The 21,804-nt window shown below is 50.7% G+C and overlaps 8 protein-coding genes and 1 long non-coding RNA gene across 16 annotated transcripts; 7 read left to right on the top strand and 2 right to left on the bottom strand.

The window, feature by feature from the left end:
* The first annotated feature begins 1,610 nt into the window (after positions 1-1,610).
* LOC9640405 (phytolongin Phyl1.1) lies at positions 1,611-2,962 on the top strand. 2 transcript variants are annotated; one of them, XR_002992609.1, is made up of 3 exons: positions 1,611-2,602; positions 2,651-2,703; positions 2,761-2,962. XR_002992609.1 is itself a non-coding variant. In XM_002971959.2 (2 exons), exon 1 carries the CDS (start codon positions 1,795-1,797, stop codon positions 2,587-2,589), a length of 795 nt encoding a protein of 264 aa, XP_002972005.1. In that variant the 5' UTR covers positions 1,611-1,794; the 3' UTR covers positions 2,590-2,602; positions 2,651-2,949. The 2 variants fall into 2 exon arrangements, 1 of the variants encoding a protein (XP_002972005.1); XM_002971959.2 differs by having other exon boundaries at positions 2,651-2,949.
* LOC9640648 (receptor-like cytosolic serine/threonine-protein kinase RBK1) lies at positions 2,694-5,883 on the bottom strand. Of its 2 annotated transcripts, XM_024676841.1 has the most exons (10): positions 5,374-5,883; positions 5,168-5,259; positions 4,987-5,111; positions 4,184-4,932; positions 3,871-4,125; positions 3,658-3,815; positions 3,524-3,603; positions 3,333-3,468; positions 3,122-3,271; positions 2,694-3,044 (listed from the first exon to the last, which is right to left on the bottom strand). In XM_024676841.1, exons 1-10 carry the CDS (start codon positions 5,690-5,692, stop codon positions 2,889-2,891), a joined length of 2,220 nt encoding a protein of 739 aa, XP_024532609.1. In that variant the 5' UTR covers positions 5,693-5,883; the 3' UTR covers positions 2,694-2,888. The 2 variants fall into 2 exon arrangements, with proteins under 2 accessions (XP_024532609.1, XP_002971816.2); XM_002971770.2 differs by having other exon boundaries at positions 5,168-5,883.
* Positions 5,658-6,306, top strand: LOC112346925. The gene is made up of 2 exons (XR_002992610.1): positions 5,658-5,761; positions 5,882-6,306. It is a non-coding gene; the product is annotated as an uncharacterized LOC112346925 (long non-coding RNA).
* Positions 6,307-6,620: 314 nt separating this feature from the next.
* LOC112346956 (pentatricopeptide repeat-containing protein At4g02750-like) lies at positions 6,621-8,373 on the top strand. The gene has a single exon (XM_024677001.1). It carries the CDS (start codon positions 6,621-6,623, stop codon positions 8,256-8,258), a length of 1,638 nt encoding a protein of 545 aa, XP_024532769.1. The 3' UTR covers positions 8,259-8,373.
* Positions 8,374-8,393: 20 nt separating this feature from the next.
* On the top strand, positions 8,394-12,880 carry LOC112346939 (histidine kinase 5-like). Of its 4 annotated transcripts, none has more exons than XM_024676918.1 (17): positions 8,394-8,541; positions 8,608-8,701; positions 8,790-9,069; positions 9,125-9,161; positions 9,221-9,436; positions 9,533-9,626; positions 9,678-9,755; positions 9,809-9,940; positions 9,991-10,124; positions 10,186-10,230; positions 10,286-10,571; positions 10,620-10,687; positions 10,744-10,825; positions 10,882-10,994; positions 11,075-11,563; positions 11,634-11,744; positions 11,808-12,880. In XM_024676918.1, exons 3-17 carry the CDS (start codon positions 8,813-8,815, stop codon positions 12,138-12,140), a joined length of 2,475 nt encoding a protein of 824 aa, XP_024532686.1. In that variant the 5' UTR covers positions 8,394-8,541; positions 8,608-8,701; positions 8,790-8,812; the 3' UTR covers positions 12,141-12,880. The 4 variants fall into 4 exon arrangements, with proteins under 4 accessions (XP_024532686.1, XP_024532685.1, XP_024532684.1 ...); XM_024676917.1 differs by having other exon boundaries at positions 8,772-9,069; positions 10,286-10,549; positions 10,620-10,682; XM_024676916.1 differs by having other exon boundaries at positions 8,772-9,069; positions 10,286-10,549; positions 10,620-10,682; positions 10,735-10,825.
* Positions 12,881-13,635: 755 nt separating this feature from the next.
* Positions 13,636-15,124, top strand: LOC112346941. The gene is made up of 2 exons (XM_024676928.1): positions 13,636-14,409; positions 14,485-15,124. Exons 1-2 carry the CDS (start codon positions 14,310-14,312, stop codon positions 14,700-14,702), a joined length of 318 nt encoding a protein of 105 aa, XP_024532696.1. The 5' UTR covers positions 13,636-14,309; the 3' UTR covers positions 14,703-15,124.
* A 150-nt stretch (positions 15,125-15,274) lies between these two features.
* LOC9640647 (pentatricopeptide repeat-containing protein At3g57430, chloroplastic) lies at positions 15,275-17,695 on the top strand. The gene has a single exon (XM_024676999.1). The coding sequence runs from the start codon at positions 15,275-15,277 to the stop codon at positions 17,693-17,695; it is 2,421 nt and encodes an 806-aa protein (XP_024532767.1).
* Positions 17,696-17,710: 15 nt separating this feature from the next.
* LOC9640402 (dynein assembly factor 4, axonemal) lies at positions 17,711-19,708 on the top strand. Of its 3 annotated transcripts, none has more exons than XM_024676924.1 (11): positions 17,711-17,833; positions 17,895-18,022; positions 18,083-18,184; positions 18,243-18,317; positions 18,386-18,439; positions 18,498-18,828; positions 18,875-18,938; positions 18,991-19,032; positions 19,091-19,159; positions 19,213-19,540; positions 19,594-19,708. In XM_024676924.1, the coding sequence occupies exons 1-11, from the start codon at positions 17,734-17,736 to the stop codon at positions 19,657-19,659; spliced, it is 1,359 nt and encodes a 452-aa protein (XP_024532692.1). In that variant the 5' UTR covers positions 17,711-17,733; the 3' UTR covers positions 19,660-19,708. The 3 variants fall into 3 exon arrangements, with proteins under 3 accessions (XP_024532692.1, XP_024532691.1, XP_024532693.1); XM_024676923.1 differs by having other exon boundaries at positions 18,080-18,184; XM_024676925.1 differs by lacking the exon at positions 17,711-17,833 and having other exon boundaries at positions 17,915-18,022; positions 18,072-18,317.
* LOC9640646 (galactoside 2-alpha-L-fucosyltransferase) lies at positions 19,544-21,398 on the bottom strand. The gene has a single exon (XM_024676919.1). The coding sequence runs from the start codon at positions 21,303-21,305 to the stop codon at positions 19,671-19,673; it is 1,635 nt and encodes a 544-aa protein (XP_024532687.1). The 5' UTR covers positions 21,306-21,398; the 3' UTR covers positions 19,544-19,670.
* Positions 21,399-21,804: the final 406 nt, after the last annotated feature.

The raw sequence follows: 21,804 nt of genomic DNA, 5'->3' as shown, positions 1-21,804 counted from the left end.
GAATTCTTCGAGATAGAAAAACTCGCGGTGCTCATTCTATTTCCTTGTTGTTTTTGGAAGTGGAAGTCGCAATCGCGGAGTTTAATGCCTGGCTTACCGCATTCAAGCTGTCTGAATCCTTTATCTGTTTTGGTGATGGTAACCCTGGAAGAACGATGCTCGTCAAAAACAAGAGACAGTAAATGCAATGCGGAAAAATCCATACCCGGTTTTGTGTTACTCCGGTACCACGGTTGATACCGAGGAGTCTGTTTGCTTCTGTTTTATTTCGCTTTTTGCTCCATGCTCATTTGTCTCGTCTTCGCTGTACGTAAAACCGTGACCGAAAAACTAGACGAAGAGCCGCATATTTGTACCATTCTTATCGTGCCAAATGCCACCCTTGCGACAGGGAAGTCTCCTGCCACGGGGTGGAAGACGGGTCATTCTCGCAGTCCAGTTGCCTGTGATTCGAGCTCGGGCCGGATTCAGTCGTCTTCTCTATCGTGACAAACGAAAGAAAATGCGTGTAAAGCTCAGATAAAAAAAAGGTTTTTTTACCTCCCAAGGATGAGACACGATGGATGCCTACTTTGCAATCGCATCTCTTTTCCTGTACTTACAGTGCACACATATTAGGTGTTGCGATTCTCGCATTGTATGGCGTGTTGCAAGTTGCTAGGCCAGGTTCCCTCCTTTCTCATAAATCAAAGCGGTGAGAAAGAGAGAGAGAGCGAGAAAGAGAAAGAGTGATTACTTACCTTTGCGATTCAGAGAAAGCCTGTGATACTGTATGGTGACTAGCTTAGTGCGAGCGATTACTTCCCGGTTTGTCTCCTTCCAGAGATCTGTCCGCCTGCGAGTGACGATTCACCTGACTTTGGCAAGAGCAAGAGACAAGGCATGGTCACCATCACCTTCTTGGCCGCCTCCCCCTCAAACGCGTCTCACCTCGGGCCTGGTTCAAGAGATCCTTGTCGCAATGCGGAAGCGATTGTGCGCTTCAAAAAATATGCGCACCCTCATCTTCTGCCTGGCCATACGTTCAAATCCAAGGAAAATCGTGAGTATACGAGAACCAAAACAAAAAAATCTTAAAGAAAATAAAAGCAAAAAACGAGAAGAAATCGTCACCTGGAACTTCCAGTCTTGATTGCTTTCGCTTTTCGTTAGCGTTATCTGTAGAGACTGTTTTCCACCTGAGGCGGTGAGCTCTAGTAGCCTCACAAACCTCTTCTTTTATCCGTGGACGTCCTGTGCCTCCAAATTCTCCAAGGCATAGAAGTTAAGACTGTTATAGCTATTATGAGTAGTAGCACAGCTTTAAGCTTTTCTTAGAAAGTATTGGGAGGAACGAACAGTGAGAAAGCTTGTCATTGTTACGATACTTTGATCGATTCAACCAAAAAGGCCATGGCATTGCGCAAACAACAAAAAAAATCTTCCAAATAGATCCTATCAGTATCATCCTGGTCTTCTACGTCTCTTCAAGCAGCGTGATTGAATTGAACAATGCGGGCAAGAAAAATCAAAATCATCTTACCGTGGCAAGACTTCTAAGCACGCGCTTGATGTTTCTGGTCGTCTAATACGCCTAGCTAGATCGATCGACCAAAGAGATCCCACCAAAGAAGCCCTAGGCGCTGATGGGCGGGAAAATTCTAGCTAGTAAACCTCTTAAATGTGCTCGTCATTCTTTATTTTAGGTCAGTCAAGGAGCTCCCGGCGGAGATAGCGATCAGGTATTTCTCTCTCGATCACTGTAGCTACAGCCGATCGATCGATCGGGCGCGCCGCGCTCCGGCCGCTCCAGCGATGCCGAATTCCAGGAAGAAAATGGAGGGCCAGAATCTCATTTTCTACGCTTCCATCGCTCAGGGGACCAATATTCTAGCCGAGTGCCTCGACGACGATCCCGGATTTGCAGCCGCCATGGCGGAATCTCTGGCTTCGCTCCCGCCGATGCACAAGACCGTCACATTTGCCGCGAACAATCGCCTGGCGTGCTACCTCATCCACCCCCCGCTCACGTATTGTGGGGTCTTTGACGAAGTCTTTGGAAAGGAGCACGGGTTTACGTTCTTGGGCCAAATCCAGAGCGATTTTAGACGGCTACTGCTTCTCCGGGGCCTCCAGGAAGATCGAGACGAGCTCCAAAACTATCACTTGGATCGTGACCTCTTGCCAGTGATGAGAAATGCGATCAACGACGCTACCGGGAGGCAGTGTTACGAAGGCTTTTCGGATCAATCTTTCGACGATAGTGTGCCTTTGATGGGCAAGGGGCGGCTGGAGAGGAGGATGTCCGGTGACTCTACGCAAGCGCAGTTCTCGTCGTCGTGCTCGCCGCTCGCCAGGGGCAAGTCGAGCAAGCACAAGCAGTACGAGCTCCGGGAGGTGGTGATGGAGCGGTGTGACAAGTCCGATGGTCCAGCGCAGGCAATGGAAACCTCCTCGGGTGGCAAGAGTGTGGGGAACTCGAGGATGAGAGCTCAGTGGCAAAGAATGCGGTGCTGTTGCAGCATGAAGTTTATACTCGCGATCGATGCTGTCGTGTGCGTGGTCTTGCTCTCGGTCTGGCTGGCAGTTTGTAGAGGTTTTCGGTGCTAGATCGTGACTAAAGGTATCGTTTTCACCTGTCATCAATCTAGCTAACGATTGTTGTGTATAGGCTGTGGGGCAATCAATGAATGCAAGTGATAGACCATGTGAAGTTCATTCAAGGTGACTATTTTTTTTCAAAAGAATTGCCGGCAGCAATGTACATCTTGTTTATTACAGCTCCTCATTAGTCTTCTGTTCGGCAGTCTCCACGCAGCAGGAAGGTTATGTTACAAGTGATCAACAGCAGGAATAGCAATAGCAGCAGCAGCAGAACGATACGAGAGAGGAAAGAATAGAAAGTTCTCTCAAGTCCCCAGAGCGAGAGCTCTATGCCGGTTCATGTCAGTATGATATTCATTGCTCGTGTACTCATCGTCAACGTCGGTTGCGTTGCAGACTAGAGTACTCCAGTTGGTTGGAAGCTCCTGGTCCAGTGTCTCGTCAGAAAGCAGCTTCAAAACCTGGCCAGGAAACAGGAACAGGAAGGAAGAAAAAATACGAGTGTTGGTATACCAAAGACTTCGCGGTGCACTGTTACCTGGCTCATGCAGGGCCGCCAAAGAGGGGATTGTCGGACACACAGGGTGGCAACCAGTACCAACTTTCGCAGCTGGTTGGAGTCGTAGGCACCAGCAAGTGCGGGATCAACCAGCTCTTGGATGCTACAGGATTCCAGATATGGTCTTGCCTGGAAAAACACGGAGGGGCACGCTCTGAGCAAATGGAGGAATTTGAGAAAGTTCGTGTACCCAGACAACTATGTTCCGTTGCATGGCATCGATCGGCTTCCGTCCGGTGATGAGCTCGAGAAGCAGCACTCCATATGCGAATACATCGGTTTTCTCGTCCACAATGCCGTGCATGAAGTATTCCGGTGCGAGGTACCTGGTTCAGGACAGACTTGTCAAGTCACAAACAGTTTGAAGAGTGGATGGCTCACCCGAAAGTCCCCTCAATGGGAGTGACAGTATGATGTGTCCATTGCTCCGGAAGCCATTTCGCGAGGCCGAAATCAGATATCTGCATCAAACAACTTTACCAATCCGGGGACTCGGAAGATTAAATAGTGGCTACCTGCGGCTCGAAGTCGGGACCGAGAAGTATGTTGGAGGCTTTGATATCCCGGTGAATTATCCTTCTTGGACAGACCTTATGGAGGTACTGAAGACCTCTGGCAGTGCCAAGCGCAATCTTCCTCCGCACCGACCACTCCAACGCCTTGGACTTGGTTCCTGCGAAAAGAAAAGAAAGTTATAACGAAGAAACTCGGACCAGATCTGGACTTACCATGAAGGACGGACGCGAGACTTCCATGGGGGGAGAAGGGGAAGACCAAGTGCAGGCCCCGCTCCACGCAGAAGCCGATCAGAGGCGTCGTGTTTGGATGAGTCACATGACCAATGATGCCGAGTTCCGTGAGAAAGCCGCCTTCTTTATGCTGCTCCGAGTCGCCTTTGGTGAGCTTCTTCACTGCAATGAGCTGCCCGTCGGATAAGGTGCCTTTGTAGACGACGGCGTAGCCACCCTTCCCAACGAGATTATCTGCAGCCAGATCGACGTCGACATTGAGCAAAACAGAGAAAAACAGGATTTCAGTTACCAGGACTGAAGCAGCTTGTGGCCAGCAGAATCTCGTCGTACGTGAAGCATCTCCAGGGGGGCTTGTCACCGGCGGCGCACATCGAATGCAGGCTGAGCTCCGCCTCCTCCGAGTTGTAGCTGGAAAATCTCATGCCACTGTGAGCGGAGCTGCAACTAAAGCTGGGGATGAGTCTCCGGTGGCGCTGGACCGCTGAACCTGGTGTCGCAGGGAAAGTGTTGTGGCGCTTCATGTGCCTAAACAGATTCAAGCACGACGCTTGGAGCTCCTCCTCCTCCTCCTCCTCATCTCGCTGGTCCTCCACTCTACCAGCGGCATTACTGGAGGTGGAGACGAGCAGCGGGAAAACCGGGGAGGATCCGGAGCTCTGTTCTTCCGGGGACGCGCCACCGTCGTTGGAATCCGAATGCGGCCCCTCGAGAACACCCCGGGGAGAGTAGTCGCTTGGGATATCGAGACGGGCATGGGCGGCCTTGCAGCAGTGAAGCTCGGAAGAAGCCACTACTGGATCAGTGGTGATGTGACACTGAAACCCTTTATGCGGCAGTAGCCTCTGCACCGATTCGTCGCGTTGCTCTTTCTCAGCGAGCTGGGGGTCGTCCGGAACCAAAAGTTCACCTTGGACGGAGATCACGCCGCTGCTGATGAGTTTTTTGCTGCTCATTCTTCTCTTTTTTTGAGCAACGAAAACTAAGCAGCCTTGCGGTGGTCCAGGAAACTGCGCTCCACACTCGGTGAAGCCGCTCAGCCTGACATTGGAAAAACGTCAGGACGATCCGAAACTACCAGAGTTGATAACTTACTTGAGATCTGGAGCCACATCCGACGAGCTCAAAACCAGCGTGGTGGCGTCGAGAAAAGCAGCTTGCTCCAGGAGCACCGCCTTGGGTCCATTGAAAGTGGGGACGATCCTGACGTTCGTAGTAACCTGAGACCAGCAAGCCGAGGTTATTCATGGCCGCCGAGAATCTAAAATGGGTTCACCTGTCTAAAGTGGCACAGCTCCCGGCATTGCTCCAACAGCGACAGCACTCCCGCTCTCGCCCGCTCGTACTGCTTCTCGATGGAACGGATCTCTGAGAAGAGGCAAGAGGCAAGAAAGGATATTTCCCAAGTCAGTTCAAGAGCCGCCGTGAAGGGGAAGAACAAGAGAGGAGGAAAAAACGAAACTTTGGAACCAACCAGCGCACCTGAATCCGAGTCCTCGAGGAGGTGAAGAGCGACGACGGTATCACCCGGCCGCGAAGCAACGGTGACCGCCCACGAAAGATTCTCCAAGCTCTGGCTCTCCAAGCTCACAGTTACCAGGACTTTGGAGTGCCGCTCCAGCTCCAGCTCCAGTTCTTCCTGCCGCTGGCTTTCGCTTGGCTGGAGGAGAGGATGATCAGCTTCGTCCCGCATTCTCTCTAGGCGCCGGTGGTGGTGACAAAGACGGAAACGAAGACGAAGACGAAGACGACCACGACCAACAGGGCGGCGGCGACGACGACGACTGCAAGACCATCTCATTCCCGCATTCCAAAGCAAAGGCGGGGCATTTTGCTCCCATCAAAAGCCGCAAAAACAAAGCAAAGCAAGGTATGTAAGATGTCCTTGCCTTCCACTTTTCCCCCTTTCTCTCTCTTTTATCTTTCCCTCTCCTTAAAAAACTCTAGGAAGATCCACTCGCTCGATGCTATCCTCTTCTATGCTTGGCAGGAAAGGAGAGGAATGTTGCTAGCGCTTTGATCGCTTCTTCCACGGACAAACAACAAGGTCTCGGCTTTTCCTTCTCTTTGCTGTTTTCCCCTCTTTGTTTAGTCAGGATTGACGAGACGAAACGCAACTTAATGCCGAGGGATCGATCAGCCAGACAAAAGTGGAAGAAGATACTTCAAGTCCTTCCTCTATGTTGTTTTCGCCCCTAGAGATTTGAGGAAGATCATAGCCTACAACTCTAGGCCTATGCTCTGGAAGGTTTTGTCACTTGCAAACGTTCTTTGGTGCTTGCTGATACATTCCCTGGGGTCTCAAAAGAATTAATACTCTTTTGACACTGTGCGCTTGTAGTTACCCCTATTATCACTGATTTTTACTGGAGTTGGTGAATGGAATGTAATATTAATAAAGTTGGTGGAGAAATGTTTAACAACGGAAAACCACACACACACAATGGACAAAGAAGAAAAATGATGCTTCAGTACTTACTGGCACAGGGGGGAAGATTTGAAAAAAATTTGAAAGTTCCAACGCTGCCATGCTTGTCTCGCTCGTGAACCATGTGAACTAAATAAAATCATGTGGTGTGCACAGAGATATATGGGATCATATGAAGCAAACTCGTGATACTTTCCGTTCTGGGCAATACCATCTTCGTATAAGAATCGTATGACCTTCCATTCTCTGGAAGCTTAAAAGATGACAATGGGAGTTTAACGATCCATCTCTTGCGCGGTTCATGAGGAGGACCCTCCTCGCGGAGCAAGATCAGTTGGCGGCGCTCCTGCGATCATGCGGCGATCACCACGACCTAGAGGCCGGGCGGCGAATCCACGCCCAAATCCTCGGCAGCGCCCACCACCGCGGCAGCCGCTACCTCGCCAACACGCTCATCCACATGTATGGCAAATGCGCTAGCCTCGCCGACGCGCGCAGCGTTTTCCAGTCGATGCCCGACCCCAATCTCTTCTCCTGGACGATCATCACGTCCATCCACGCCCGCCACGGCCTCCTGGACGACGCCAAGCGCTTCTTCGACGCCATGCCCGAGCGCAACGTCGTGGCGTGGACGGCGCTACTGCAGGGCTTCGCGGAGCAGCGCTGCCTCGACACGGCCAAGGGCGTCTTTGATCGCATGCCGGCGCGGGACACGATCGCGTGGGTGGAGATGATCGCTGGCTGCGACCGCGTCGGCTGCGCCGCCAGCGCGAAGCTCCTGTTCGATCTCGCGCCGGCCAGGAGCGCCATGCCGTGGAACGCGATGATCACTGCATATGCCGGGAGTGGGCAACTGCAGATCGCAAAGGTGGCGTTTGAAAAGATGCCTGCGACGGACGTGGTCAGCTGGAACGCGATGTTGTTCGCGTTTACGAGGCACGGAAAGGTGGCGGAGGCGGAGGCCGTGTTTAGATCCATGCCTCTGCGTGACAGCGTCTCGTGGGCCGGGATGTTTCAGGCGTTTGCCCGGTGTGGGCATTTGGAAGCAGCGAAAGAAACGTTCTACCAAGTCCCATGCAAGGATGTTGTGACGTGGAATCTGCTTCTCGCGGCGTTCCTGCACAACGATTGCCGGATACAGGAGGCGCGGTGCGTGTTCGAGAGGATGCCGAAGCGGAGCTTGATCAGCTGGAACTCGCTGCTCGCGACGTACGCTCGAACCGGGAATGTTTGCGAGGCCAAGCGCTTGTTCGATCGGATGCCGGGGCGCGACGTCTTCTCTTGGACGACCATGGTGGGAGGATTTGCGGAGAAGGCCGACGTGACAGAGGCGAGGAGGTTCTTCGCAAGAATGCCCAAGCAGAATGTTGTGTCGTGGAACACGATGGTGGCGACGAACTCGCAGGGTGGTCATCTCGCCGAGGCCGAGAGGCTGTTCGAGGAGATGCCGGAGAGGAACTTCTACTCGTGGTCAGTAATGCTGGCGGCCTACGCTCACCTCGGACACACGGAGGAGGCGATTCGGGTGTTCCACGAGATGGAAGTTGACGGAGTCCGACCGGACGAGGTGGCTTTCATGTGTCTCCTCGCGGCTTGCGGCCACCGGGGAATGGTGGCGGAAGGTCTCGGCTACTTTGCGTCCATGGTCTCGGACTATGGCCTGGAGCCGACGGCCGAGCACTACAGCTCCATAGTTGCGAGCTTTGCGAGATCGGGGCAGCTAAAGCATGCCGAGGAGCTGCTCGCGAGCATGCCGTTTCTTCCCGACCAGGTTGCGTGGAGGGTTTTCCTGGGAGCTTGCGGGTCGCTGGAGGACGTGTCTCGCGCTCAAGCAGCCGCACGGCGTGTCTCGGATTTGGTCCCGGCGAATTCCGTGCCTTACGTGGTGCTGGCCAACACTTACCGCGCTGGACTTGGATCTTTTCCCGAGCCGAGCTGATGGGCAGAGAAAAATATCTGCGAAGACAAGATCCAACGAGAAGGGAAGAAATCTTCCTCAGGTATAGGTGGCCGAATACCATTGAAGGAAGAGTAAAAAGTTCTTATTTGGGGCTTAACTTTTGGCAGATACGAGCATGCCGAGCCTGTGAAACTTGAGTGCCTCGCGCTCAAGAAAAGGAGGAGTTGCAAACTGACTTTGTGGAGCATTTTGGAAAGTGAGATTCTTTATGCTGGGGGCGCAACTGGGAATGGTCTTTTCGTACTGCGAGCTCAAAAGATCTGTGAGTGCTTCGTGACTTGGTAGCTGCAAAAACTGATGCTTTTTCCTCTTTTCTTTCTCTTCTTAGGCATTGTTCGCGATGGAGAAGATGAAGGCGAAGGATTCCAAGCTCGTTTTTCTTGTTCTTGAAGAGTAGGTGTACGTGGAAGTCGTCTATGCAGGTACAATTTGATACAATGCTTTAAGTTTGGTGAAGGAGATAAAGGAAAATGGAGGACTCACAATGCGCAGTGTCTGTTTTGATGAAAGGAAAGCGCCTTGCAGGAATCGATATGGATATGGATGCAGTGCTCAGCAGCCTGATTGAAGAGAACAAAGTACTTCGTGCCAGAATCAAAAGGCTCCTCCAATCAGCTGAAGAAAATCTCACGCAGACTCTTGATGGCTCGCTGCTCAAAGTCCTTGCGGATAACGCACTGGAAGTTCCTGAAGTAGTGAAAGTGTTTGAAACTGCTTTGACACTTTTGCTGGAGGGGATGCCGTTTGGATTAAGCTATTGGGACGAGAAACTCTCGTGCACATATACCAAGTTCAGCCTTCTCAGCTCCGGCATTTGTAACTATTTCTTTTGTTGTCTTTTGCAGAGTCTACGACGGGGGAGTGAATGATTCAATTCTAAAGGTATGGTTTCTTAAAACGGACTCGTCCATGTATATTATAACTCGTGCTTCTTGTAACAGGAGATTATAGGACAGCAAGATGCCGACTTTCTTCCCGAAGTGATTCATCTGCTAGAAATGAAGGATCAAATAATTCGAGGTGGAGCTGCTCAAAGACGAGAGTTCAAAGTTGAAAGGCCGGGGGCAACGAGAACTTTCTGTGTGGTTTGCGAACCTGTACAGCGGAAAGAAAAGCTTCAAGGTGTCGTAACCATTTTGGTGGATAAAACTGCTCAGGTGGTGCCAAGCGTTACGTTTCTTTTTGTTTGTTTTTTTTTTTTTTTCCTTTTTTGTTTCTTTTCTTGTTATTTATATTCGTTCCTGCCATTGCAGGAAGCGATGAGACGTGAACTTACTCAAATGAAAGCAGAAACAGAACAATGGGAAAGGACCGAACAAGGGCTCCGCCAAGCGATCAAATCAGCAGGTAAAGAAACATTCGAAGAATGTACGAGAATGAGTGTTATTTTTGTTATAGATGAAGCTATGGAAGCAAAGAACACGTTTTTAGCGGTCATGTCTCACGAGATTCGGACTCCACTAAATGGAGTACTAGGTAATTCTGCGTCCACTTTCCAATTCTTTATTGTCTTCTTCGTGTGTCGACAGGAATGGCGCAAGTTTTGGCAACTACATCTTTGGACTCTGAACAAAAAGAGCTAGTAGACGCCATGGTTTTCAGTGGAGATGTTCTCCTGGCTATCATATCTGACATTCTTGACCTTAGCAAGGTTGAAGCAGGTAACTTCTTTCTACACAACTTCATACATCACCACGGTGTAAACTTCCAGGCACGATGAAGCTGGAAGAAAGAGAATTCAATCCAAGGATCATTGTCAAGCATGTAGCGAGAACAGCCACTGCAGCCACCAAAGACCGTGGTATCAAGATAGAAGTTGACATATCGGACGATGTTCCAGCTACAGTAACGTGCTTAGTTTTGGATGTTTTTCCATCCTCGTTGACTAAGGATGGGTTTTTCTCAGGTAATTGGGGATCCTTTGAGACTGAAACAAGTTATCACCAATTTGGTACGACTCTCTATACCGCTCTAAACCCGGACTTGTTTATCTTTATATCTTTCAGGTGTTCAATGCTGTCAAGTTCACAAAGGAGGGCCACGTTCGCGTTCATCTTAAAGTCTTGAAAGACTCCCACCATGCTGAGAGCGAACGATGTGGAAAGATGTCCGAACGCACTTCAAAAAAGCCGCAGCGGTTTGATCTTGTTAAAGGGACAAGCGCTAGATGGGATGTGTTACCGGAGAGCGGAAGAAAAGATATGTCTAGGCTGGACAACGCAAGTGAAAACCAGTCGGCGAACAATCAAGATCAGAAACTTTATCTCAGGGTGAATTTCGATAAGTACCATCGTCAGTATTTCCAGTGACTTCAACTTAGTTGCTAAGTTTTTTTCCCAGGCCAAAATTCTGGAGGCGATACCGGAAGACGAGCAGGAATACAGGATCCAAGAGCCACTGCACGTAAAGAAAGTCTTTGCTTCTGTTATAAAAGACCTTAATATCGATTCTACAGTTTTTGCAGGACAAAGATCGTCAGGCTTCGGACATGAACGAAGACCACAACTTTATTCTACTAGAGTTTGCAGTTGAGGACACCGGCATTGGTAAGAGCAAAGAAAAGCAAAGAGCAGTTCGGCTAATGCTTCCATCAAACCTGCAGGCATTCCAGAGGAGGCATTCCCCTCCTTGTTTGAAAAGTTTACTCAAGTCCATTCGTCCACGACCAGGAACTATGGCGGAACTGGACTGGGTTTAGCGATATGCAAGCAGCTGGTAAGCAAAGATAAAAGCAAGAAAACTAAATCTTGCGAGCTATAGAAGCTCCAAAAAACTAAAGACACTTCTCTATCCAGGTCGAGTTGATGGGTGGACAAATTTTTGTGTCCAGCCGCGTCGGTGAGGGGTCGACATTCTCATTTACTCTGTGCTGTAAGTGCGCTGGTGACACGCAAAGGCCGGATCGGCATGCTAGCCCGACGAATCTAGAAAGCAATCTATCCTACACAACGGCACACTTCCACAAGTTACAAGCCGGTTTATCATGCACGTCGAGCTCGGCCCCGGCACCACAAAGTCAGGGTAGCCTTGTCACCACAGCTTCTTGTCCGCTCGCGAGTAAGGCCGTGGATGATAATGGCAGGAGAGCGTTCTTACAAGGGAATAGCAGTAGCAGGGAGGTGGTCCTACAGCCGAAACATGGTGGCCGCTTGCGACGAACTTCCAGTGGACCTCCTCGCATTGAATGCTCTCTCATGGCTGATGTTGAGAATTCCAAGAAGGCTCAAATGGTTTTAAGCTCTCCGGGATGGCAGCCAAGACTTCTCTTGGCCGAAGACAACAAGGTAAAGTTTTCACTGTTCTTTTCTGTTTTGCCTTGTTTTCTAACGCGTTAACTCGTTCGTTGGTTCGCAGGTCAATGTATTGGTGGCCATGTCCATGCTCAAACGGCTAGGACTCACCGCTGATGTCGCATTTAATGGCCAAGAAGCGATAAGTGCAATCCAAGCTAGGAGCTATGATCTGGTGCGTACAGCATTGATTTTCTTTTTTGTCCTTGTTCTCTGAGCTTTTGAGAGGTTATTGCAGGTTTTCATGGACGTGTGCATGCCTGTTTTGGATGGCTTGGAAGTAACGAGGCGAGTGAGGCTGTACGAGAGAACGGGGCGCTGGGAGAGCGAAGATAGCTCCCAGTCAGACGCGCCAAAAGAGCAAAACGAGCCAGAGCAGCAGCAGCAGCAGCAAACTTTAAGTCGCCGGCTGCCAATCGTCGCGATGACCGCAAACGCACTCTCGGGCTGCGAGGAGCAGTGCGTGGAGTACGGGATGGACAGCTTCGTGACCAAGCCCATCACCTTTAGAAAGCTCCAAAACGTGCTCCAAGTCTTCCTCGCCAGAAGGGGCCAGCAATCATCGCCGTGAGAACACAAAAAGGAAGTTCAGATCAAGTTCACAAACAGTCAGAACGCAAAGAAAGATCTTCACGCACACACATGGGGAATTCAATCGATCGGGGGACTTTGGGCGATCGAGATAACAACAGGACTGGTCCGTCAGCTTTCTCCACGAACGTCTCGTCGGTTGGTTCTTTTGGCCTGGAGCAGAGGGAAAATCGTGCTGGAATAATGGAAGAGTTTGGTGGTGGTGGTGGTGGTGCTCCTGCTGCTGGAAGGCTTCCTCGTGCCCGTGACACTGATGGAGAATAGGGGGTGGGGGGAGATGGAAAAATCACAGGGACCAGACCAAGGATTTGTGCGCGAGGACGAGCAGCAGCGAGCAAAAGAGTTCGTTCGCGACACATTTATATGGAAAATGGCAGTGTGTCAGTGGCGAGGCGAGCAAACAGCAGGCAACGGGGTCCCATTTGCTGGCTACAAGGCAGGCACACCACGCAAAGCTGAAGATCCGAAAAGAGCAAAAGAGGAAAATTGCAGGAAAAAAGACTTTTTTTTATGCAAGTCCAATACGAGGAACATAAAGAAGCGAAGAACAAACAAGGAGTTTCGTCTCTGAGAGTCTACACTTTGACAAGGCACCTAAGTTTTTGGCTTTGGCTCTCGGTGATCTTCCTCCTTTTCATCTTCTTGTTGGTTTTGTTTTGACAGCGCAGCCAACCTTTTGTTGAGCAAAGACTTCACGAAACGAGAAAACGTTGTGCGGCCCTCGTTGTAAAGGTTGTCCTTTGGCCATGGGGAACAGGGAAAGATTCCGGAGTTCCGTAAACTTGCTGTGAGATCGACGCTGGAACGAGCGAGCGAGAAGCTCGAAAACGGGCCTGGCCATCTATCTTCGCGATCTCGAGAGTTGTTTTTTCTTGATCATGTCTGCCTGCCTGTTGAGAGGGAGTAAAACTCGCTTCTCTCGATCGAATCCTTCGAGCCTGCCATTGGAAGTGTCAAGCAATGCCAGAAGTTTAAACTTTAAAACGACCTTTGAAGCAAAGTGACGAGACTGACCTCTCTGGAGCTCCGCAAAGACCAAAAAAACAGAGATTTTTAACAGTATTTAAAGAGAAGCCTGATCAGCGATGTCCGAGAAACGCAGAAAAAGAAACAAACTTCCAGCTGCTTAATCCCGACAGCGAAGAACAATTAAAATCCCTCCTCTCCTGATGCAAAACAAAGGCGTTAGATTTCACGAGCTTAAACAAATGCTGCGAGAGACTTACCGGCAAGTCGAGCCCGTTACGCACTTCTCCCCACACTTTTCTCTTCGATCCCGCGGGGACTGATCAAATCCAAGCAAGCAACCAGACCAAAGTCCTCGATCGCCGCATGCTGTGTCGGGTGGCACGAGACACGGATGCTGCGTCGCTCGTCACTCTCGCCTTTGCAAAACCACTCCATCCATCTTCTTCTTCGTCGTCGTCCTTCCCAATTCTTTCCCCTTCCTCCATGCAAAGCTCGGCTTTTTTTTTCGCTTTTTCTTTCACTCCCTTTCTTCTTCTTCTTCTTCTTGGTGCTTGCTTGATTGTCGACTTGTTTGTTTGCCAACTTCGAGAACTGTAGTCCTACCATCCCCAGATTGATTGATTGATTGACTGACGCTGCGCTGCGTGGCCCGCTTAACACCACCTCGGCTCCTCCTGATTAGCGTAATCACTCTCGCTTTTCTTTTTCTTTCTCATTCCTTGTCCACACTGCTGATGAGATCCAGTCCAGCGGTCATGAGTATAAATCCCGAGAGCCCCGCGGAGATTTCTTCGCTGCCGTGTTACTTTTCCTTGCGGCTGCTTGATTCGATTTCTTGCTCTCTTTGTCAAGCGTCGCGCATCAAAGTCACTGACCAGCTCAGCTCAGCTCCGCCCGGTCTCGCTCTCAAAACGTTTCGCTTTCTTTTTCAACACCACGCAGAGCTACTGGTCCATTTTCAACCCCCCGTGCTGTTCCAAAGTAGAGCTCCCATCCACCCGGGACGCAATTTCCGACACTTCCTCCAGAGCAGTGGCGCTAGACTCGAAGGTATTTCCCAGCGCCAGTTCGATTGCTAGAAAGAGATCGTCGTCATCCATCCAGTTTCAGTGGTGAAAAGCGTTGCTGGCTCTCCTCTGCGAGCACTGGACATATATGCGTACTCCCTGTAGTATTTACCATGAGGAGCTGGAAGAAAGTTGCTACTTTTATGCTGCTGCTCTGTTGCTTCTACGTTTTCCAGCCGACTCAAGTGTCCTGTGCTCGGATTCCTGCCCAAGGTAAGCATTCCTTCTTGTTCTCCTTCGCTGCGGATCCCTCACAAAACCGGCCTTTTGTTTCTCGGTTTGATTCAGATGAAAACCAGGCCAAAGTCGCAGTAGCTTCCGAGTCTCCTGTTCACCATTTCCTGCGATGCAAGGAAGGAAGCAGCAGCTGCGGGAGTGACTTCCAAGCCGAGAAGCTGCACTCGGTACCATCGGGGCCGAATCCAGTCGGGAATTCACTGCCGGGGAAGTTCCTCGTCACCAGAAGATCTCCTCCTCCATTTCCAGAAGGAATTCCACACCCGTGAGAGCACGAGAGGAGAGTTCGGAAGTACCACGTCAAAGTCACAAGTGCCTTGGATAGGATCGATTCTTCTGTTTGGATTCGGCAGCAAGATCTCCTTTAAGGAAACTGTACATAGTTTGATCTCGTCACAACAAGTTTTGTAGTGGTAAAGTTGGAATCAAACACACAGAGAGGAAAAGAAGAACAACAAAAAGAACAAAGAAAAGTCACAGCTTTGTTCTCTTCCAAACTATTCGAACATCTGATACACGCAAAGAGTGGAAAGATGAAAGAATAAAACAGGATGCTTTGGCTGAAGAGCTGGCTAAAATCGTAGAGCAATTCTCTCAAATCTCGCAAGAAGAAAGCGCAAGGAAGAAGAGAAATTCTTGCGCAGGAAGAAAACGCAAGGAAGAAGGGAAATCCTTGCACAAGAAGCAAGCACGCAGCAATCGAGAGTACCTCTTGAATGTGACTCGCTTGACTTCGAATGCGTACGCGCCATCTTCTTCTCCTCCCTCCCGAAAAAATATTTCGGGGGGAAAGAATGACCGCCCTAATTTTTAGGGCTCTTGCAAGAATGCTGCTGGAGCTATGGCTTCCAGGCAGCTCAAGCTCCGACTCACCCACGCCTCCACTCTCCTCCTGCCGCCGCGGGGAAAATCTCTCCCGCCGCTGGATGGAGGAGGCCGCATTGGCGACGATTCGGTGGCGAGCACGCTGGCGCGGCTCGATTGCGAGGCAGCGGCGGACGTGAGCCATTTCAGCTACATTGCGACCTATTCCTCGCTCCTGCGGCGCTGCGCCAACGCTGGATCCCTTCCCGACGGCCGCCTCGTCCACGATCACATCCGCCACACTGGGTACGCATCCAATATCATGCTCGCGGAGCTTCTCATCCAGATGTATGGCAAGTGCCAGCGCCTGGACGAGGCGCGCGGTGTCTTCGATCGGATGCCGCGCCGGAGCGTCTACAGCTGGAATCTCATCCTCGCGGCCTACGTCGAGAATGGATTGCCGGGCGCCGCGCTGGATCTCTACAAGACGATGGATCTGGAACCGGATCGCTTTACATTCTCGACAATTCTGGGGGCTTGCGGTGGGATCGGGGCTCTGGAGGAGGGGAAGAGGATCCACTCGCAGATGAACGCCAGGAACGAGCTGGTGCCCGACACAGTCTCGAGCAATTCTCTCATCACCATGTATGCGAAGTGTGGCAGCATCGAGGAGGCCAAGGCGGTGTTCGATGGCACCGCCGAGAAGAGCTTGGTCTCGTGGAACTGTATGATCTCTGCGTATGCGCAGCAAGGGCATTGCTGGGAGGCGATCGAGGTCTACAACCAGATGGAGTCGCAGGGGGTGGCGAGAAGCGTCATCACTTACTCGAGCGTCCTGGGAGCTTGTGCGAGTTTGGGACGCGAGGCTCTCGAGACCGGGAAGATCGTCCATCGCCATCTTCTTGCAAGTAAGCTCTCACACAATGTGATCGTCGACACTGCTCTTCTAAGCATGTATGGGAACTGTGGCAGCTTACGCGACGCCGAGGAGATTTTCGCGGGGATGGAGAGAAGGAATGTGGTTTCCTGGACCGTCATGGTTTCGATCTACATCCAGCATGGGAAGAACAGGGAGGCTTTGGGCTTGCTGATGAAGATGGACTTGGAAGGCTTGCAGCCCAACGCTTGCACTTTCTCTAGCGTCCTCACTGCTTGCGCGAACTTGGGAAGCCTTGAGATGGGAAAGGCTGTCCACCGGCGTGCTGCTGCGAGCGGTCTGGTTTCCGACACGGTCCAGAACGCTCTCATCAACATGTACGCCAAGTGCCAGCGGCTCGGCGAGGCTAAGCGGCTGTTCGACCAGATTCCCGTCAAGTCGGACGTGTCATGGAACGCGATCATCGCGGCTTACGTCCAGCACGGGCGGAACAAGGAGGCATTCGACGTCTATCAGAGCAGGGAGCTGCAAGGTCTGGAACCAAACGACTTTATCTTCGCGAGCATACTGGGTGCCTGTTCCAGCGTGGAGGAAGTCAGGCGGATCCACGAACAGATTGCCGTAAGCGAGTTTCGATCGGATGCTGTGATCAACAACTCGTTGATCAAGATGTACGCAAAGCTGGGGGATGTGGAGCTTGCAAGGAAGGCCTTTGAGGAGATGGCTGTCAAGGACGAGGCCTCTTGGAACGGGATCATCATTGCCTACGCTCAGTATGGAGACGACGTAACCGAGGCTCTCGTCATCTACGAGAGAATGAAGAGCGCAGGTGTTCAAGGAAACGCAATCACTTTCACCAACGTTCTCACGGCCTGCCTCGTATCGGGCTCACTGGAGGCTGGAAGGAGAATTTACCAGGACCTCTGCAAGCACGAGCTAGAGAAAACCGATGCCATCGTCGGGACAGTTCTGGTAAACATGTTCGCGAGGTTCGGGGATCTAGTCACTGCTCGTCACGTTTTCGAGAACAACCAGCAGCGAAACGTTATCTCGTGGAACGGGATGGTGATGGCCTACTCACAGAACGGCTACTACAACGAAGCGGTGGACGTTTTCCACAGGCTCTTCCTTGAAGGCATACAGGGTGACAACATCAGTTTTACGTGCATCTTCCATGCTCTCAGCCATGCCGGGTCTTTGGACAGAGGCCGGGACTACTTCTTGTCGATGGGACCCGACCATGGATTGACGCCGACGCTGGATCTCTACGTGAGCTTGGTCGATCTATTGGGACGGTCGGGACGGCTCAACGACGCGATCGCGCTCATACTCGACATGCCAGCGGAACCGGACGTAATGTCGTGGATGACGCTACTCGGTGGTTGCAAGCTCCAAGGCAACGTGGAGCTCGGGAAGTATGCCGCCGAGCGGATATTTGAGCTCGACCCGGAGGACCCGTCGCCTTATGTGCTTCTATCCAACATCTACTTTGCGGCTGGGGTGGAAAGAGACGCTGAGAGCTTGAGGGAGGTCATAGCCTCTCGCTTTCCGGAAGAAGAATATGCGGCAACGGTTGGTTAGATGTCCCGGTGGCGTGAAGTTAGGTATCGGTTCCGGAAATGCCGATCACTCCGACGTACTCGTGGAGCGAAACTCCAGCATGGGTCACTGTCGAGGTTTTTCTCCATTCCGTGTCACAGGCAGCTCTCGACATTATCAGTAAGTCGTTTGTTCTGGTTTGTTCGTTGGAGTTAACTTGCTTCGGCTTTTCACCGTGCAGCTACAGACTGCTACATCAAAGTCAACTGCTCGCCGTACTTGTTCCAAGCCGATCTCTACGATGATATCGATTCGAAGAAAAGCTCGGCTATGGTGGACAAGGCGGTGGTGAAGTTCTTCATGTTCAAGGTATAGAACTTTGGGGTTTAGTGGTACCTTTTATATTTATTTTTCCCAGGATTGCAGAAGACCGAAGAACTTTGGGGTAGGTTGACGAGATGTGGAGATAGGCAGGCTATCTTGGAGCGACGTCAGCAGTCTTTGGATGCCGTGAGAGAGAATGCCCAAAAAGTTTGAGTTTCCTTTTCGGCTGCTGCTATACGGGCGGTTTTTAACGTTGTTGCTGCAGACAAAAGAAGAGGCCAAAGCAAAAATCTCCCATATACGACGGTTAGCAGTTGGCAGCCAAATGAAGCTTGAAGATGTAAGTTTCTTCTTCCTCTTACTTTCGCTACTGCAAAAGACTAAGATCACTCGAACATTGTTTCGAAGGCCAGGCGAAAAACCATTCAGGCAAGGAAAGAAGCGGAGCTGAAAGAAGAACGTGTAAGTTCTCTCATAGTCTCGAAGATGATTATTAAAAAATCCTTTGCCTTGCGCGCAGGATGCATTAAACTCGTGGCAACAAGGTGTATCACGAGAGAACAGCCAGCATGACGTCGAAACGTTGTCCGCTGGTGATTCTAAAAAGGGGTTTATAACTTGTAAACAGGAGGATCTTATGCTTGAATGGGATAACGTTACTCAAGCTTCAGGAAAGATTGACGAGGCAAACACAGTTCAGAAACTGGAGCCCAAACGATTAGCTTCTGCCAAAGTTGCGACATTGAAACCTGGGGAAAGATTGTTGCCTGCTCCTCGAAGAGGTTTTCGAGTTTACATTTCATTTACGAAGAAAACACTTCCCAATCATCTTCCAGCGCGTGAAAGTAGAGGTACATTATGACTCCGCTTGGTACAATGCTAACTATGGCTTGTCAGAGAAAGAACTTCAACTTATAAAGCATGCTCCCATCTCCAATGACGCGATTGATGTTTCGGAAAGGTGCTCTTTTTTCAATATCCTAGTTGTAATCTTGAAAGTATTCTACCTTCAGGGAACCACTGTTTCTGCAAGACAAAGGCGACAAATTCTACAGGTATTTCTGGAAAGCTAATTTGTAACGCCTGCATTGGCTTTTGTTTGTGAAACTGCAGCGCTGGAGACTTCAGAAGTGCGGTCAATGCGTACTCTGATGCCATACAAAAGGATGCTTCACTGTTTTTGTATCCTTCATTTCTACATTTCATCACTCTGATACACTCCTTAACAAGCACAGATCTCGTGCAAACAGAGCAGCCTGCTACTTGCAGATGAGCCAGATGCAAGCTTGTATCAATGACTGTACGAGAGCACTCCAGCTTTTAAGTGGACAAGACAACGAGATTGCCCAGGACAAAACTGAAGCTGAACAGTCTACCGCTCCAAAACTCATGTCCTTGGAGAAGGATTTCCTCCCAATGGACACTTTGGATTTACTGAGAGCAGCTGCCTCAGATGATTCCGAAGAATGGAAAAGACGTGCTCAAAGCTGTGTTTTAGCAAGGCGAGGATGTGCGAAGGGCCACCTGGGAGACCTTGAAGATGCTGTCACAGACTTCAAGGAGGTATTGCTGCAAACTTTTTTTTTTTATCGACAGTGATTATCAAAACTGTGCAGGCATTGAAGCTAAATCCGTCCGCTACTGACATCCGAAGAGTACTGGATTGCATCGCTGCCAAGTAGCAAAAAACAAATCAGTCCTGTATAAGCTGGATGCCGCTGGGTTCGTCTTGGCAAGGTCTGATGTGCGCTTTGATCCATTCGCTGTGCTCCAAATCAGCGGTTTCGTTTCTTTCGCACACTGAACTGAACGGAAACTGATTGCAGGGCTCGATAGACTGTCCGAGAGAGCATGCCGGGAGGCCGTCCTTCCCGAAGTCACCCTTGATGTTGAGGATGTAAGGCCGAAGCGCACCTAGTCCCTGCGCGACGTATCCAAACGTCGACCAGCTACTCGTCACTAGCTCGTCGCTCAAGCTGAGGAGCCACATCTCTGCCAACGCGTTGCGAACTTGCTCGTAAGATTGAGACTCGACTTCGTCGTGTGACATCGTATGGACCCGTACAAGGCTACCGTCAACCGTAGGCTTGTTTATATATGTATTCCGGAGCTCCTCGTAGTACCTGCTTTGCAACGAGGTAACGAAAACTTTAGTCCTGTTTTTTCTTGACTGGTGTTGGCCTTTGTCAGCTGGGATGTCGTGACCGGACTCTGAAACGCTTGGCACAAGACCGTTTTCAACGAGGCACTGCATGGTCCGTCTGTACGTTGGCTCGTGGAATTCCGCATTTTCCCTTCGTCGAATCTGGACTCCTACTGCCTTTCCCTGAACCAGTGACGAGTACGCGAAATGGTAGCGACGGATTTTCTCCCAGACGGGGTTTTGAGGAAGAATGAGGTACCTACTTAGGTGCGTGAAGGTCAAGGAAACATCCGGGAACAGAGAAACTAGAGGCCTCCAGAAACGTGGGAACGTGAAAAATCTGGGAACATAGTATTGGTTGCTGCTCCAGCCAATCCAGCGCACTTTCTCGAGCCGGGTCTGCGTGTCGGGACAGAAGAAAAGCTGCTCTTGCGGCGTTTGCTGGCTGAGCAGCATCAGGTGGACAGTGCTGCCGTGCCTGAACTTCTGTTTGAGGCCATCTGCAAGCATCGGTGCTAGAAGAAGACGATCGTACGGAAAATCAGGAGGCAGCAGCCAGGAGGAGTTTCTAAAAGGCTCGCAAAAGAGCTCGGGAATATGGTTTCGCGTGTCGACGAGAAGCATCCTGTTGGTGAGCAGGGAGTAGACGAAGGCGGACAGGAGAGAGAGGATGTGGTTTCCCAGGCCGAATTTGCCGTCCTGGAGGAAGACGAGATATCTACAGGGGTCATTTGGATCTGGAGCCTGGATGGCTTTACTCAAGTCTCGCGAGTGGTAGCAACTGGAATGCATCCTCTCGTACGCAGCCAATGCAGTGGACAGGGCCGGGGGTAGACTGTGAATTCGAGATGGCCGCCGCAGGGAATCCTGCTCGCATCTACTGTAGCAGGGGCAATCGTCTTCACTACTTACATTGTTCTTGGTGGTGACATTGCTGCTGCTGGTGCTGCTGCTGGTGATAGTCTCGTTGCTGCTGGTGGTGATACTCTTGTTGCTACTGCTGAGGCTATCGAAGCTGAGCTTGTCCAGGATGGTGGAAGTCAATTCTCTCCCTCGCTGCTCGACGATAGTTTCAATGCAAATGAGGAGAAAAGGGGGTCCCAGGAGGAAGATGAGCAGCAGAATTTTCACAGGTCTGGATGAAATCCATGCTCCATTGCTTCTGACTTTCTCGTACGATGTCATCTCCAGCTCCGAGCGAGCTCTCCCCTCTGGCGGATCCGGTAATCTACTCAATCGAAGAAGAATCTAATTCCATCCTTTTGCTGCAGCAGCTACGAATGAATCCAACTAGCATCGGCATCGACTTCCTGCGATTTTAGTCAACAAAGCATGCTTGCTGGCAAGCAAAAAAGAAAAGAAATCGTGGAGAGCCTTGACTTTGAGCAGCGGGTGTCCCAAGCAAGAAAATCAGCAAAGCAAAGAAAAGCAAAGCAAGGATTGATTGCTGAACTTCCAGGGATCATGGGAACTCGAGGCTGTTTACTCGCGCTTTTAATTGGATTGTCCATAGTTTTTATTTGCGTGGCCACTTTTTTTTCCCAAGCATCTGCGCGTCGTGTTAGTACGACAAATGCGCGAAAACGCGCATATTGGCCGCTTGTGCCTTGTCTGTGGAGTCCCACGCGACGCGAACTTGGGAGCTACCACCATTATAACCCGTACAGTGTGGTCCAAACATTTT

The sequence above is a fragment of the Selaginella moellendorffii genome, unplaced genomic scaffold (assembly GCF_000143415.4).
Source record: "Selaginella moellendorffii unplaced genomic scaffold, v1.0 SELMOscaffold_18, whole genome shotgun sequence".
Classification (NCBI taxonomy): domain Eukaryota; kingdom Viridiplantae; phylum Streptophyta; class Lycopodiopsida; order Selaginellales; family Selaginellaceae; genus Selaginella; species Selaginella moellendorffii.
The sequence above is the reverse complement of the archived record's forward strand: the minus strand, read 5'-3'. Positions and strand labels throughout refer to the sequence as shown.